At 37.8% G+C, this 18,374-nt stretch overlaps 1 protein-coding gene across 2 annotated transcripts in view; it reads left to right on the forward strand.

Annotated features, from left to right (window-relative positions):
• PAPPA2 (pappalysin 2) overlaps window positions 1–18,374 on the forward strand; it is a 311,166-nt gene that overhangs the window by 160,687 nt on the left and 132,105 nt on the right. For both annotated transcript variants that reach the window (XM_012765039.2, XM_012765040.2), the window contains exons 8-11: window positions 2,440–2,568; window positions 5,856–5,947; window positions 9,576–9,769; window positions 11,995–12,141. In XM_012765039.2, the coding sequence (XP_012620493.2) occupies window positions 2,440–2,568; window positions 5,856–5,947; window positions 9,576–9,769; window positions 11,995–12,141 (562 nt within the window). The remainder of the gene's footprint in view (window positions 1–2,439; window positions 2,569–5,855; window positions 5,948–9,575; window positions 9,770–11,994; window positions 12,142–18,374) is intronic.

Below are 18,374 nucleotides of genomic sequence, written 5' to 3' on the forward strand. Positions count from 1 at the left end.
ATCTCTCCCTCCCTCCCTCTGACTTCTTTCCTTCTCTTCCAACTCTCCTTCTTCTCTTACTTGTGTTCTTTCTTTCTACATATAGTGAGATCTACCATTCGTATGTTCCTGGCACTGCGTTCCCAGTGCTGAGGACACAGCTAAGATAAGGCCATTACCTACAAATAATTCCATGTCTGGAATAAGGAGGCTGCTATCTCCAAAGGCAAATTCTCTCCATCTCATAATTTTCCTTAGAGACTCCCCTGAGGGCAGAAATAGGGTCACAGTTTTATCAGAGATGTTATGTCAGTTAGCTTTTCCTCCATTAGAAAGCATCACAAAATGTAGTGAGTGGGTTAAAACAACTCAGGATTCTATGGGTGGGCTGAGTGTTCTCGTCTAGACTGACTTGGCCGCAGACAGATGGCCCAGGATGACCTCTCATACATATTGGCGGCCTTAGCTGAGACAGCTGGCATGGCCAGGAAGAGGAGGGCCTCTTTCCCTGTGGTCTCTCAAGGTCTGGCCTGGGCTGCTTCTCATGGTGGTGGAAGGGTGTCTAGCAGCAGAGAGAAAAAGCTCAAAATGCTTGCACTTTTCAAATCTCTGCTTTATGTTACTCGTGTTAATGTTCCAGGAGCCAAAGAAGGTCAATTCTAGCATCAAGGGTGGCAAAATAAACTCTCCCTTTAGCTGGGAGAGGCTGCAAAGGCGCGTGGCAGAGAAGCGCATCTGGGACGGGGTGGTCGTTTGGCAGACCACCACAGCTACAGAACAGTTGAGAAAAGTGTCCGCCTTAAGCTGTACTACATTTTCCTCCCATGTTTGCTTTCTTAATTAGAACTAGAAGACAGTGAATGGAAAAAAAAAAAAAACTAATGCAAATGGGAGGCTAGATCATGGATTTAAAAAGAAAAAAATCATTTTGAACTTCTTTAATAAGGCAGGTAAAATGACATTTGTCATTTAACTTGCTCCACACACACACACACACACACAGACACACAAGTTTAAGGTCAATAATAATATCCCATTTTGTAGATGAGGAAACTGAAGCTTAACCTTAATGTGGTTGAATAGCTAGTAAATGGTAGACTCAAGATTAAAATCCAGTTTTCCAACTGGGATCTCATTTTGGTCCTCTTTCTCCTTACAAACTCAGATCGTTGAAGGCGTGGGCCACCTGCTGCTGAGTTTTTCCCTCAAGAAGAGTAACAAATGCTGACATCTCCATCCACTCCTTTCCCCAGCCGCAGGGCAGTGTAAGACTTTCATGCATGGCTGGGCAAGAAGTCTGACAGTAACCGCCCTGTAAAGAAAACCAGCACTGATTAGGATATAAAATTGGTTTTGCTTTCAAAATATCTGGCACTTTCATGAGAGGGTTGCTTCTTTGAAACTAATTTGGAAATTTAAAAAAAATAAATATTTAGGTGCCTTTCCTATTAAAATACCTAAAAGCCCATACAGAGGCTTTTAAAGGTGTTTTTGAAACTCCGAGACATTTTCTGTTTACTGGTTGCTGCATCGGGTGCGGAAGTGGAGGCTTTGTGGTTGACTTGAAAAGTCTGCTAGAGAAGAGAAGCTCTTGGCAGAAGATTTATGATGGCCACTCATGGCAGTCCCAACAACCCTTTGAGATCCTGTTCTCCTAAGTAACACCAATGCCACCTTGACTTTGGTGGTAGTTTTCCAATTAGCGCCGGCACTGTACAAAATTAAGATGAGGACAGAATTTGTCTTTGGACCCAGCAGTCTCCTTCATGAACTCTTTCCCCTTCCAAATGTCTTACTGCTCAGGCTCTCCACATGAGAGAGGCTCTGATAAGCTCCTTTCATCTCTAGCATCAACTGACACACTCTATTCCTGGTTATTCATTTTCACAGATTTGGAGGTGGGGAGTAATTTAATGCATTTCCAAAATGGTTGTGAAAGGTGTTCTCACCTTCTTCAATGAGGCAGGTTGTCTTATATATAAGGATTGTGTCTCCTCAAGAAAAGAATTGTCTTGGGAGATAATAAAACTGAACCACAGGCCCAAAAAGGATCTTGCTGAGCCCAAACTCTGAAGCTTTCATGTTGTTTCTTTGATTCCTTTCACAATGTAAAAGGCTTGTTTTTTCAATAGTTGTTTTGTTTTACTATGGTAAAAATACACTTGAAATGCCATTCTCCTAGGTTGACTAAGATCGTTGAATTCAGTGTCAATTCAGCAAGCATTTATTGCATATCGACTTTGTGAAATGTACAGGGAATCCAGAAATAGAAATGATTTCAAACATTGTGTTGCTCCACAAGGCTATGTGCCTTGATCTTTGTTTTAAACTCTGTGGCATATGCTTAACACTTATGTCCTTGGTAATATTTCCCTCAAACTCCTGCAAACCATCTGAAAAGGACTCAGGGTATGTCTCACTTTGTGGACGTAGTAGTCACAAGCCCATTGGTTTTTACAGGGAAGTCACACCTGGGCAGATGTATCGGTACCAAGTTCAAGTTGAAGCTGGAACAGAACTGGGAGAAGCTTCACCTCCTCTGAACCACATCCATGGAGCTCCTTACTGTGGAGATGGGAAGGTGGCAGGGTGAGTATGGTGGGGGAGTATGTGAGCAAGGATAATGTGCCCTGCTCTGACAAAGAGGTTCAGCCTCCAGTTTAAGTTTGACTTGTTTTGGAAACACAAGGGGTGAGGCACTGTGTGGTTCTAGTTGAAATTATAAAATCTGGGGCTTGGTCATGATTTTGAGAGGTCCCTGACATTTCTACATAGCTACGGAGGGAACTACTTTTATTTAGAGTTTACCCCAGAGTATTGAGGTTTTGGGGTTGATTCTCTGGGAGCCTCTTAAGGCCTCAGTGACTGGAATTTATGCAGAAGAAGGTTACTTATCAAATGATGCTGAAAGAGGGTATCTTTTGGACCAATGACTGCTAACTAGCTATGGGGTCTGAGGAAAGTCAGTACGTCTTTTTTACTTCAGTTGCTCATTTAACCCCTGGATGAGCTGAAAAATGTCCAGCTATTCTGTAAGCACCACCAATGTAAAGACAAAATCACTCCTTTGGATTTCTTAACATATCATGTTCCTTTCCTGTTACCCTTTTATGATATCAACCTAGGGGACTGATTCATTCTGATTTGCCTAGGACTTTCCCAATTTAGCATTAAAAAAATCACCAGAAAACCAGGACAGTTGGTCACCTTACGTAAACCTATCCCTAACGCTCATCTAAGTTCATTTATTACCTATAGAAAGCTGCTGGGAACAGGAGGCTGGAAGGCCAGGTACTATGATTTGTCCTAGATTCTGTATCCTAATAAAATGGCCTATTATTAATTTCCCAGACTTGGTAAAAATATATTGTGTTTACAATATAAAAATATATATTGTATATATATTGTGGCCTGACTCAGTCTCAGCCTGCCACCTTCCCTTCCCCGTCTCAAACCAAATTTGGGAATGCCTCACACAAGTACAGAACAGGTCTGCATGTTGCTGTTGTCTTCCATGTTCTAGACGCTTCGTTTTACGTCTGCAGCCCGCCAGTGAAGGTGTTGGAGGGCTGGGTTACCACTGCTACACTGGCAGAGCACTCCTTGGACAGAACACTAAGCCACAGTGTCTCCTAAGACAGCTGTCTGATGGTGGCTGCCCCAGGCTCGGCCCCGGGGTGACTCATGTGCCTGCAGGGTGTGGGACAGCAAGGGGAAAGGGCTGTCTCCCTCTCTGGGTGTTGCACATTCTCCTGGGGCAGCGCTGCTGGGCTACTGGGTCTCACAGGTTCCCTAGCCAGATGTTCTTTAAACTTCTGCCTGTATGTCCTCTCTCTGTGGAGTAATTAGCGCTTCCCTCCAATGGGAAGGAATTTCTGAATTCTAGCTCTGGCTCAGCTGGAGGCACCCCGTTAGGCATAAAACGAGAAAGTCATTTAATCCACGTGGGTGTCGCATGCCAATAAGACAATCAAAACAAACACAGTGCAGGGCCCTGGAATCGTGAGCAGCACTCACTCAGAAGTCGATCCTCTCAATCTGTGCTGTTCCATGTGGGAGCCACCAGCCACATGTGGCTCTTGAGCCTTTGAGATGTGACAAATGCAACTAAGAAACTGAATCTTTAATTTTAAGTAATTTAAACTTAGTTTACAAACAAAAATCAATTTTATTATTGGAAAACTTTTAAGTATATTTGGAACAACATTTTTTTCAGCCATAAATTTTATGAAATCTAAGTACAGATCAAGTATTCAAATTGAGATGTGTTATAAGTGAAAAATCCACACGAGATTTCAAAGGCTTAGTATGTAAAAAGAATGTAATATTTCTCATTGATGATTTTATACTGATTATAGATTGAAATGATAATATTTTGGGTATGTTGGGTTAGATGAAATATGCTATTAAAACTAATTTTATGTGTTTCTTTTCACTTTTGTAATGACTACTAAAATTAATAATTATATTTGTGGCTCTCATTATATATCTATTGGGCAGCACTGCATAAGGTGATACACAAGATGCTTATGTTAATTGTTTAGATTATCTTCAAAATGAATAAAAATTTTGACCTCCAAGATTAATGGTGTACCTCATGTAGAGAAACACAGATGCAGGTTAATCCTCTCTTCCTATATGAGCAAACTGAGGTATTAAGTATTTTGAGACTTCCTGGATATATCACACACCTGATCAGATTCCCAGTATAGTCTGTTTTCATTGAACCACATTCCCTTTATGTAGAAAAAGAATTTGAAGTTTCCTTAATTTCTCTAATTATTTTGTTTTTTATATCTCTTTTATTTTTTCTCCACTTCCAGCTTACTATTTAAAATACGATTATTATACTATTGTTTTTATATTATACTCTTTATTTATTTTAAAACATTCTCCTATCTAATTATTTAATCTTTAAATAAAATACTTGACTTATATTTTAAACAATAGTCAGAGCTATTAGTGATATCCTGAGTCTGAAAATACTTCAGCATTCCAAAGTCCTGTATCTACTGGGTTAAAATATATGCCCATTTGGAACATGTGAAAAGTCAAGGAGAAAAAATGATAACCCTCATCCATTTTGCAATAGCCATATCTTCATTCTTTCATAACAGCATCAAACTATATCTATTTTATTCCCATAAAATGTTTAATGTCTCTCTCACTATAAACTAATTCCTCAATCTCAATCAGTTGTATTAGCATTTGAGGTTTGAAACACATTTTTCTTCTCCCAGCATTTGTTTCTTCCCTGCAATATTTGTTAGCTGCCATCAGGTGGTAGTAGGGAGTAAGGACCAGGACCTGAGCCCTAGAGATGCCCTGGACTGAGAAACGTGCACAGTGGGGCTGCTTATGTCTCTGGGTATAGACAAGAGATCTGTTCTGTAACATCTTGACTTTTACAACTGCAGCTATGTGGAACAAAACAATAAAAATATAAAGAAATAGATTAAAATAAATAGAAAACAAAACCACACAATCAGGTTTTCTTCTCACCAAATCAGCAATTTCTAAGACTCCATTCATAATAGGGCCAGTAGACCTTTTCTAAGGTTAAAACCCTCTACCAGAAGCACTGTCAGGACCCTCATAGTTCTCCTACGTGTTTCTGAGCCATGAACTACTTGACTTCCAGGAATTACCACAACCTACTGGACATGCCAATTAACAATCACTGCTTAAATAATATCTGCTTTAAATATATGTACGTTTGATTTTCTTCTGTATAAGCATTCTCGTAGCTCCTACTTTTCCCCAGCTTGCACTTTTTAATATATAATGAGGAATTTTAAGAATTTAAAATGATGGTAGCTAAACAAGAAAAACTATTTCACGTATATTACATATGTATGTATGTTTTTACCTTCTAGGAGCCTGGGAGAAGAGTGTGATGACGGAGACCTCCTGAGCGGAGATGGCTGCTCTAGGGCATGTGAGCTAGAAGAAGGCTTCAAATGCGTAGGTGAGTTCAAGAGTTCCTGCCTACGGTTGTGTCTTACTTTTGGAGGTGCCTCAGAGTATTATTCTTGTGAGTTCTTGATGTCTTGTAACAACCAGCTAGGTGATAACAATAGCAATAACATTTGGTGTGTCCATGGTATGCCAGGCACTCATTGTTGCACAAACGTTATCTCATAATCATTAGCATAGCTATGAGGACACTAAACTGAGGCAAAGAGGTTAAATAACTTGCGTTTGCTTATATAGCCAGAAGAATTATAGTAAAGGCAGGATTTGAACTAAAGAAGTGCAGCTCTAGAATCTACGTGTTAAACCATTATGTTATATTGCTTCCTGGCTTCATGTGACCAGGGATTTCTCTTGAGTCCTCATATGCAACACCAAAATGTCAGATAAGTAGTACGATTATATAGATCCTACATACAAATTAGCATAAGGAAACATTCATTCTAAGCCAAAGGGAGTGCATCAAGATGTAAAAACATCTTGGTGATGTGTTTAATAGACAAGATCATAAAGGATAACAGAGGGTTAGAACATTTTTTAGTCTTGGTGTATCACTGGTCATAAATTATAACTTTGACTTAGAGTCTAAAATGACTTTGACTCTAGACCCTTGCCACTCAGGGAGGCAGTCTACAACTTTTCTCCCAATTGTGGCTAAAACCATCGTCAACAGGTTTCTTAGATGCAGATTATTTTCCATTCCCATCTGCATATATGGCAATGATTTTGTGGTACATAACTGCACATCAAAGTTACTTTAAATAGCAGTTCATTTAAAAATATTTTAATGTCTCTAAGTCTTAAGATAAAGTAGGATATGATTGTAATGACATAGAACACACAAATGCCTCTGCCGTCCAAAGCCAGAGCTAAATCCTAGAATCTTAGTGGTCATCCATCCGTTTAACAAATGCTGCCATGTACCACGTACTCAGTGCCTGCTGTGCACCACGAGGCTGATGCAGACCCTGATCCCTTCATGAGTACGAGTCCAGCAAGGACTTAGAGCCTAGCTTGACTCCCTTACAGAAATCCCTTCTACCAAATCCTGAGAGATAGGCATCTAGCTTCTGCTTACATAATTCTAGTAGTGAAGAATGTGCCTTAAAACAGACCATCCTGTTTAAAAATGGTGCGATCTGTTCTAAAATCTTTCTCCCTTATTCTGCTATGTAAACTGAGGCATAGAGCACTTCAGTGACGCCTCCAAGGCACACAGGGAGGCCTGTGCCTCGCCGACCCTGCAACACGCTTCCCTCGTGCTTAATCACGTGTGTTTTCCTTGCTGTGAAACTACAGAGAATACATTTTTTTCCTGTTTTGTTTGACTGCTATTCAGATATTTGAAACGCCTCCCCATTATTCTCCTTTCCAATCCAAACATCCCTCATGTTATTAGGTTTCCAGACCCTTTCCTATTTACCCCAAACTGGCACGCTTTGTGTGGGCAATGCCCAGAAAAGAATCCAATACTCCAGATGTGGTCTGGCTGTGCAGAATGCCCTGAACTGATTGCCTCCCTCTTCTGTACACGGGTGTTTGTTAACACCACCTCTGTTTGCATCGTTCCTTTTAGGTAGCCACTGTCTCATATGGAATATAAATATATGTTCTCCAAAGAGGTGCTTTCTCCAGTGCAGCTCAAGTCTCATTTAACTTAAGAATAAACCTTATTTTGTTCATATCACAATTGATCCCATAGAGTTCAGCTCATATTTCCTTAGCCTATAACTCCAGTGAGACTATATCTCAATTATTTTAACTATATTTAAATACTATATTTAATATTATATTTAAATTATTTACAGAGTAAAATTAAAATGATATATCCCACAATTAAACATCTTTTTCAGTGAGTTGTAAGTTCATTATGTGCTAAGCACATATTTTTATTCCATTATTTCTCAAAAGATTGGGTTTGAAGGAACTGTCATAAAATGTATTTTTAAAGTAGTCTGTTATTTTCAGATGGATTTGAAAAAAAAAAATCACAGACAAAAATATTAAGTCCCTGGTGAAAAGACAGAGACAAGAACCAAGAAGGAGCATCCCCTGGGTTATAAATAGAAAAACAGAACAAAATGACAAAACAAAATTACATATTTCTCTCTCCCTCTATCTGTATAGAGATGGAGAGGGAGAAAGGAAGCATCATGGGAAGGTAATTGCAAAGGCACATACGTTAGCGTTGGGGGAGGGGCTTGAATAGGCCACAGGTTTGATAGAAGGCAGCAGCCTAAAGCCCCAAGTAGTCTTAGAACCAAGTCCTGTGAACAGTGACTTATTTCTGGCAAGTGGAGATGAATGTGCCACAGAAGGGTCTTAGACTTGAGAAAATTATTAAGAAAAGTAATTAATAACTATATGTTGATGAGCAGCAGACTAATCACTGAGACAGCACTGTGGTATTGCTGTGAAGAATTGAAAGTGAAAAGAATGGTATAGTAACAGTAAATTGTAGTAATGATGTTATTGACTCTGTGCCTGTGTTAATTTATTTCGAATCTTGATCTTATTTTCATGCTTTATTATTTTAAGTAGAAATGGGAAATTAGAATTGTGCTGTTAATAGTAAATTGTCCCATGTTTTGGTAGAAAATGCAATAGAACTTAATAAATGGCTTTGCAACTGCTTCTCAGCTTTCTGCAGTTGAAGCAAGCAAGTCTACCTGTCTATAAAGAGTCGGCACGAGCCACAACTGGGAGTTGTCCTCTGAGCGGGTGTGGGACTTGTCCAGCGCATATCAGCTTGCTTTACAACCCCAGCAGTGTTTTTCAAACACTCATTGCTCACTTGTTTGCTTTCAAAGAAAGCCCCTCTTTCTCAGCCGGGGGCGACGTGCGATGCTAGAGAGCGCTGAGGCCGTTCGGCGTGCCTGGCTCGAGCCCACGCTCCGTTGCTTACCAGTCAGGGGTCCTTGGGAAGTCATTTAAAACCACCGAGACCCACGTTTCCAACTGACAAAACAAATAAAATATACACACCTCACATAGTTGCCCTAAATGAAATAATACAAATGTAATCCTTTAAAGCCGGAGCCGGTCGTGTCTAGTTTCAGAGCAGTTACACAGTTGAAGAAACAGTTCAGCAGCAAAAAAGTAGTGGAAAACAAACCCCTCAAATACTTGAATATTTCAAAATCTATGAAGGGTTCACATACATACCACATCGTGCCATTTATTTAAATGCCCTCTCTTCTTTTACCTCCCTCCCTTATATGTCCAGCTTCCCCTAGTATCTCCCTCAACTATTACTTAAAATGAGGCAATGATATAAAATGTAACCAAAATGTTTGTGCCCGCATAATATCCTGAAATAAAATAAAATGTCTTTCCACGCTCCGCCTACAGCTATTTTTCCCCCCTGTTCCTTCTCCCTATTCCCAAGCCTTGCTATACCTTTATTTAGTAGATGGATTCTAACTCTCTCCTAATGGAAAAGAATCCTTCTGCTTAGGGGGGTGGGGACGCGCATCTGTGTGTTTGGGGTGGGCATTAGGTTGGCTGGCAATCACACATTCTCTTTACCGGGCTGGAGAAGAAATGCTGTGGACACCCATGTTAGTTTTTCCCATGACACATATAAAAACAGTCTTTCAGTGTCGTGCACTGTTTCTTGCCAGGGGAGCCGAGCCTTTGCTACCTGTACGAGGGAGATGGGGTATGCGAGCCTTTTGAGAGGGACACCAGCATCGTGGACTGTGGCCTCCACACTCCCAAAGGACTCCTGGATCTGTGGGCCACCCAGGCTTACTCCTCTAACGAGGACAAGAGGAAGTGCCCTGTTTCCTTGGTAACTGGAGAACCTCATTCCATGGTAAGTTAAGCCAGGCGAATAGGGCTGAGGCTGAGCAAGGTCGTGAAGTGACTCCTCCAGACGCTTAGTAAGAGCTACATTTGACTCCCGACTTTGACTTCAAATTTTGTCCTTACTAATCTCAAAACAAGATAATGTTAAGTGGAAAGCTTCCAGATTAGCAGTGAAATAAACCCCACCTCCCCACTCACCCTCTTACCCTCACTGGTTTTCATGCAAGGGCGACTCCAAGGTATATACAAGTATATTGAAATTTAACTCAGTAAACTTATCAGAAATTATGCTTTGGCTTTGTTTGGGATAATTTAATTTAATTAGTTAATTTATTTATTTTAGAGACAGGATCTCACTTTTGTCACCCAGGCTGGAGTCCATTGGCATGATCATAACTCACTGCAGTCTTGAACTCCTAGGCTCAAGTGATCCTCCTGCTTTAGCCTCCTGAGTAGCTGGGACTACAGGTGCACACCACCATGCCTGGCTATTTTTTTTTTTAATTCTTATTTGGAGAGACAGGTGTCTCACTATGTTGCCCAGGCTGATCTTGAACTCCTGGCTTCAAGCAATCCTCTCCTCTTGGTCTCCCAAAGTGCTGGGATTACAGGCAGGAGCCACCATACCTGGGCGATAATTTTATTTTAAAGAAAGAGAAAGAAGTAGCAAGGAGTTAGAAGGCCTAGGTGACACTACCGATCTGCCAGTATTACCATCATTATTACATGGTGCTGGACGAGCCACTCAGCCTCTCTGGGTCCCCATTTTCTCATATGCAAAATGGCTATAGTAATACCCTTTGCTTAACTCAGTGGTTTATTATAAGGATCAAATGAGATTTAAAAGATATATTAAGGATCAAAGTATAAATTAATTTAAAGAAGTTTTATTATTGAAGAAATCCTAGAGTTGGTACTAGAAGCAAATCCTCAGCAATACAATTTTCACCTGAATATCCACCTAAGTAGATAAATCTTCTGAGGGCTCTAAGATGCTATACCGATAACATCTATAAATTATAGTTGAATACTAGAAAGAAGATTAAGAGCTCTTGGCTCAGTACCCTTCCAGATGCTTCCATTGCCAAACAAACTCATTCATCATAACAATAGGTAACACAGTCCTTTCAAAGGAGTGAGATTTAGCCTTCTATGTTTAGGCCAGAATGAAAGAATCTGATTTTAGACTTGAGGAGACATATCTGAGAAGACTGAGGGACCAGCCAGCTGGTGCTCCAGTTTAAGGGTCTCATCAAGGACCCTGGCATCTTCTGGATTCCAGCTCTTCTCCTGGCTTATAGACTTGCTTCTTCCTCGTGTTCATAACATGGCTGCTGCTGCCCATGCTGGCATGAAGTCAGCATTCCAAGTAGGAAGAAGGGGGCATGCCAAAGGGAAATAAGTGCATGCCAACTAGCTGAGTCTTTCCCTTTTATTGGGAAAATGGCTGCTTTTCTGGAAGTTCAACATCATAGACTTCCACCCACATCTTATTGGTCAGATCCACTTCATCATCCTTAGTTGTAAGGAAGCCCAAACAGCTGAGCGTTTATACTGGATACGCTATCACCTTGAACAAAACTGGAGTTTGTTAATAAGAAAATAAGGGGAAATCGATATGGTTAAGCACCCAGACATCTCTGCCACACTCTCTCAGCCTCATTCTGGTATTTTTTCCATCGAGTTCTGGCACCCAAAGACAGGAAGCCAGGAAAGTTGAGAGGTTCTGAGTTAGTGACAGCTCTCTGAAGTGGCTTTTAGTCTAGCCTGACTGTCTTCCCTAGGTGAAGTGGCAGAAATGTCCTGGGGTTTTTCTTGTCTGGCTCCTTTGCACAGCTGGATGCTCAGTGCTTACCTGAACCAGCAGTGTCATCCCTGGGGCCAGCCGGTGCTGCCTGGCAAGGACCGGACCTTGGTCCTCACCCATCCTGCGGCTGATCCTGGGAGCAGCCACCTGAAATGTGCCAGGACTACTCTTTGTGCAAGATCCCTGAGCTGACAATGAGCTAAAAGTCATTGTTTGTGTTTTTATACCCTGGCAAATTATGTCTTGATGTTAACAGAGAGCACTGAGAAATTCTTCTACATTGAGAAAAGTTTTCTGCCAATAATGTGATTATCAGGCACTCAAAAAAAGAACAACATTGATTTTGAGCTGGAGAGTTGCTTGTCTTTACTTATCTCTCCTACTCTACACTTGCATTAATAATTTTCGGTTGAATTGCCTTTCAGGTTTGCACGCCATACCATCCAGATTTGCCCAGGCACCATCCCCTCACTGGCTGGTTTCCCTGTGTTACCAGTGGAAACAGAGCTCAGGAGGAAGAGAGTGAGCAGCCAGAAGGTGGCCTGCAGAAAGAGGATGAGGTTTGGCTTAAAGTAAGCATCCCAGATGGTTTTATGAGGGCTGCGGATGGGGGGAGGGTGCACGTGTGCTTGCGAAATGGTTGCGTTTGGATGACTTGTCAGGAAATTTTATTTCGTTATCTCAAAATTTTTATATTTTGAATTTATTTTCATTCTCTCTTAATTACGGACTCCTTTCTGTATCCGTAATCAGTTTGCCAAAGTGTAACATACACACAAAAAGTGCAAAAATCAGAAATGCACACAGCTCAATGGATATTGCAAAGTGAACATCCTTTCTAACCACCACACAGATCAAGGGCATTTGGGTCACCCCAACCAGAGCCCCTTCTCGCTGTATCACTGAGGTCTCTACTGTTTTTACTATCACCATAGATTAGTTTATATGAAAATTACATATGAAAAACTTTACAGTATGTACTCTTTGTGACCAATTCTTTCTTATTCAACGTTGTATTAATATTTGTGGGATCCATTCGTACTGCTTAACTTAGCAGTAATGTTCATTTTCATTGCAATGTGACATTCCAATGTATGTATATATGTTGATAAGTATTGAGGTTATTTCTGTTTTTTCTCTATTATACAATTAAAAATTGTTCCACGATAAGCATTTCTGTACATTTCTTATGCTGATCATGTATAAATGCATGAATGTGTTCGGAACTGCTAGATCATAAGTAAGCTAGCTTTAGTAGCTAACCCCAAACACTTTGCCATTGTGGTTGTACTAATTTATACCCACACCAGAGGTTAATGAGTGTTTCTACTGTTTTACATTTTCATCAACACTTGGTATTTTAATTCTTCATTTTAATGTTCTGTTGGATCTATAAAGGTAAGCCCCTGTTGTTTCAATTTATATTTGCATGATGACTAATGAGATTGGGATATATATATATATATATATCTCAGACATTGAAATATCTTTTTTTTTTTTTTGAAGAGCATAGTCAAGTATTTTGCTCAATATTCCATTGGGTAGTCTGTCATTTTTGTCTTAATTTATATGATTTCTTTATAATCTTCTGAATATAAATTATTTTTCAATTATATGTTCTTTAAAAATCTTCCAACACTATGCCTAAATTTTCTTGGTCTTAATGGCATCTTTAGATGAACTGAAGTTCTAAATTTTACTGATGTCCAGTTTATCCTTCTTTTTCATTATGGTTAGTGCTTTTTGTATACTGTAATAAAAAATATTTGCCTGCAGCAAAGGTGTGCTTTCCTATGATACCTTCTAGAAATGTTATGGTTTTACCTTTTGTGTTTATGTCTACAATCCCTCTGGAATTTTTGTACATTGTATGAAGTAGGGACCAATATAGTTTGCCTGCAGATATTCAATAGAGCTAGATCCACCATTATTCAAACTGAAAGTTTCTTTTCCCCACTGTGCTGCACTATGTCATCTTTTTTATCAACCAACTGGCAATATATATGTGGAGGTGGTTTACTGATTCTACATTTTGTTCTACTTGTTTGTATATTTTTGCACTCATAGTGCACTCTTAAGTACTGTCCATTTTAAATGAGTCTTAAAATCTAATAATGTAAGTCCTAAATCTTGGTTTCTTTTCTTCCAGATTGTATTGGCTATTCTTGGTATTTTGAATTTCATATGAATTTTGGAATTCGATTATCAATTTCCATATGTAACAAAAACTTAGATTATTTTGACTGGGATTTTATTAAATCTGTGAGTCAATTTGGGGAAAGTTTTCTCTTCAGAATACTGAGTATTCTAATATACTTCTTCAGTTATAAGGAATTAGTTTCTTTAATTTCTGTTATTAACATTTCATAGTTTTTTGAGAGAGAGAAGTTGAATTTTATCAAATGCTTTTTCTGCATCTATTGAGATGAACATGTTATTTTCCCCTTTGTTCTGTTAATATCTTGATTTACATTGATATATTTTTAAATACTAAACAACCTTAGATATCTGGATAAAAAAACAAACAACAATGTGGAGGTGATATGTTATCCTTTCAAAATAGTTTTTGAATTCTATTTGAGAATATTTTGATTTGTTTTCATCTACATTCATTAGAGGTCAGCTCATACTTTTCTATATTTTGTTTTATTTTATTTCAACATATTATGGGGGTACAAATGTTTAGGTTACATGTGTTGCCTTGCCCCACCCACCCCCAGTCAGAGCTTCAAGCGTGTCCATCCCCCAGACGGTGCACATTGCACTCATTATGCATGTATATGCCCATCCCCTCCTCCCCCTCCCATCTGCCCAACGCCAGATAAATGTTATTCCTGTATGCACACTTAGGTGTTGATCAGTGAAACCAATTGGCTGGTGAGTACATGTGGTGCTTGTTTTTCCATTCTCGAGATACTTCACTTAGTAGAATGGGTTCCAGCTCTATCCAGGAAAATACAAGAGGTGCTATATCACCATTGTTTCTTATAGCTAAGTAGTACTCCATGGCATACATATACCACATTTTACTAATCCACTCATGAATTGATGGGCACCTGGGTTGTTTCCACAACTTTGTAATTGTGAACTGTGCTGCTATAAACATTCGAGTGCAGATATCTTTTTTATATAATGTCTTTTGTTCTTTTGGGTAGATGCCCAGTAATGGGATTGATGGATCAAATGGTAGATCTACTTGTATTGCTTTAAGGTATCTCCATATTGCTTTCTACAGAGGTTGAACTAGTTTGCAGTCCCACTAGCAGTGTAGGAGTGTTCCTATCTCTCCACATCCATGCCAACATTTATTGTTTTGGGACTTTTTGATAAAGGCCGTTCTCACTGGAGATAAGTGAATTTTCATTGCAGTTTTGATTTGCATTTCCCTGATGATTAGAGATGTTGAGCATTTTTTCATATGTTTATTGGCCATTATTCTGCCTTCTTTTAAAACTTCTGTTAATGTCCTTTGCCCACTTTTTGATAGGGTTGTTTGATTTTTTCTTGCTGATTTTCCTGAGTTCTACAAAGATTCTAATTATCAGCTGTTGTTTATCATGTGTAGCTTGCAAAAATTTTCTCCCTTTCTGTAGGTTGTCTATTTGCTCTTGTGACAGTTTCTATGTCTGTGCAGAAGCTTTTTAATTTGACCAGGTCCTATTTATTTATTTTTGTTGCTGCTATAATTGCCTTTGGGGTCTTCTTCATAAATTCTTTGCATAGGCCAATGTCTAGGAGAGTATTTCCAATGTTTTTCTCTAGAATTCGAATAGTTTCACACCTTAGGTTTAAGTCTATTACCCAGCATGAGTTGATTTTTGTGAGAGGTGAAAGGTGTGGATCCTGCTTCAGTGTTATACATGTGGCTATCCAGTATTCCCAGCACCATTTATTGAATAAGGATCTTTTCTCCAGTGTATGTTTTTGTCTGCTTTGTCAAAGATTAGATGGCTATATAAGAATGGTTTTATATCAGGGTTCTCAGTTCTGTTCCATTGGTTAAAGTCCCTGTTCTTGTACCAGTCCAAGCTGTTTTAATTACTAGAGTCTTGTAGTATAGTTTGAAGTCTGGTACATTGATACTTCCCATTTTGTTTTTATTGCCTAGGGTTGCTTTTGCTATACGGTGTCTTCTCTGGTTCCATACGAAGTGTAAAATTTTTTTTATTGTCTTGTAAGGTTTTGTGATCAAGGCTAGGTTTGAATCCTAAAATAATCCAGTTCCTTTTTCCTCCTAGTTCTTTGACATATTTTGTGTAAGGTTGGTGTTAGTTTTTTGAGATATTCACCAGTGAAGCTATCTGAGCCTAGAGTTTTAATTGAGGAAAAAACTTGAAGTTATGGATTAATATTTTAAAAGAAATATAGAAAAAATAGGTTTTTCATTTCTTCCTAAGTCAATTTTACTCTGTTAATGTTTTCAAATAATTTGCCCATTTTTTCCTAAAATATCAAATTTATTAATTTTTTTACAATATTCTATTTTTTTATTTGTAATGTTTCAGTATGTTTTTCACTCATGCTATTGTTAATTTGTGGCTTCTCTCTCTTTTTTTGGCTCAGTCTTGTTAAGCATTTATCATTTCATTAACCTTTTATTAATCTTTTTAAGCAACCAACCAAAGATATATATGTTCCTAATTTTCATTATTTCTCACTTTTTATGTTTGCATTTAACTTGTTCTTCTTTTTCTAGTAACTTGGGGTGATATTTAGATAATTGATTTTTAATTTACATCTTATTTATTTCATCATTCATTTCAAAACTATTTTCTAACTTTCAGCATGATTTCTTTATTTACCCCTATGTTATTTATAAGTGTACTGCTTAACTTGAAAACATTTGTGGATTTTTGGTTACATTAAAAATTTTTTTTAACTTATAACTAGTTTATTCTGTGATCAAAAGTATATTCTGTATTGCAATCCTTTGAAAATTGTTGAGTCTTAAATTATGGATCAGCATATGGTCAATACTGGTAAATATTATCTGTACTTTGAAAGGAATGTGTAGTCTGAAATTGCTTGATACAACATTCTGTATAATTAAGATAAGTTTGTCCATCGTGTTTTTGAAATTTTCCTATGTCATATATATTTTGTATATATATACATTTTCCCCAATATTTTGTATACTGTTTCCATCAGTTACTGAGAGACATGTGTTAAAATCTTTCACCATAATCTTGAGTTTTTCTGTTTCTCTTTTAGTTTTGTCATTTTTTGATTCATACATTTTGAGACTATATTATTAAACATGCAGGCAATTCTCACTTTGCATGATAATGTGGGATTATAAAATGACTCTGCCAGCTGAAACTATGCAAAGCAAACTTAATAATCAATGGGAAAAATTATAATTGTTTCATGACCTCCAAAATTTTTTGTTGCAACATTAACTGCTCTTTATTTTTAATTATACACATGTAGGGGAATGAAAAAAATACTAAAACTAATATTTATTTCACTATAATTTGAAACACTGGAAACATGGAGAATTAAAGCATTACATCTTATGTAAAACAAAAAACAACACATTAACATACTAGTTTAAACATTGCTTGTCATTTCCTTGTCATATGACTTATATTACAAAGCAATCAGTTTTTCTATGCATTTGTAAATTGTCATGTTCCTTGCAATGTTTGGACCAGCTTCTAGCAGTTCATTCTTTGCACGTTCAATGTTATGAAATATCTCTTGGAGTTCCTTTAACGTAATTTTTTCTTGACATCCCTTCCTCTGGGATGCTTTAATCTTTTTTGTCACAACTACTTTCCTCATTTATGTTGATAATTTCGCCTTCACTAAGTTTCTGTAGCTGCAGAGCTAGAGTCTTTTGAAAGGCAGCAGCATCAATTTTCCCAGAGTCAGCTACTTCTATGACTCCATTTATCTTGAGTCAAATTTTACTTCCCAGCATTACCATTTTTCATTTATTTGCTTCATTATAATCTTTGTTGGCCAATTTCCTCTTTTAGTTATCCAGTTTTGTAAAATGTCGTGGGTATATCACTGGTGGACAAAAAGGCAGCACAGCAGAACTATATACATTTTAGTCTCTGTGTGACCCAAATAACAGATACCCAGTGACCAATCAGAGCAAAGTAATGTGATTGGTCACCAATCATGATTAACATTTGTTATTTACATTGTGATGTTGAGACTGAAGGGCTAGCAGTGAAGTTTGTACTTTATGCACTTACAGTAAATACATTATGCTAGCTGAAATTTGAATCATATTGTTGGGAGGCTGGTTTTAGTTAACTAAATTGTTATAACTGACATTTGTGTGTATGGGAACTGTGAAAACTAGAAACTCGCAGTATATAATTTTAGAATTTTTATATATTCCTTGTGAATTATCTCTTTTTAAACTAAGAAATGCTTTTTTCTTTAATCCCTAAGAATACTTCTTGCTTTACTTTAAAACTTACCTGGTAATATAGCTATGTCTATACTGGCTAGCTTTTTGTTTATGTTTGTATACTGTGTCTTCTTTCACCCTATTACTTTTAACTTTTCTGTGTAAAAAGAAAACTAAACATATTATGTTATGTTTAGTTTATAATCAGTATATCATTGCTTTTCATATATATACAGTCTAAAATTCTTTGTTTCCTAATTGGAGTATTTAATCCAATTATATTTAATGTAATTAATGACGCTTAGTTTTAAACTTACTAGCTTACTATTTGTTATTTATTTGTTCCTTATTTTCTTTGTTTTTTCTCTTTCTTGCCCTTTTTGTAGATTAAATAAGTAGTTTTACCATTTAAATTTTCATTCTGTTAGCTTGTTAGTG

Source organism: Microcebus murinus, chromosome 2 (assembly GCF_040939455.1).
Source record: "Microcebus murinus isolate Inina chromosome 2, M.murinus_Inina_mat1.0, whole genome shotgun sequence".
Taxonomy (NCBI): Eukaryota; Metazoa; Chordata; class Mammalia; order Primates; family Cheirogaleidae; genus Microcebus; species Microcebus murinus.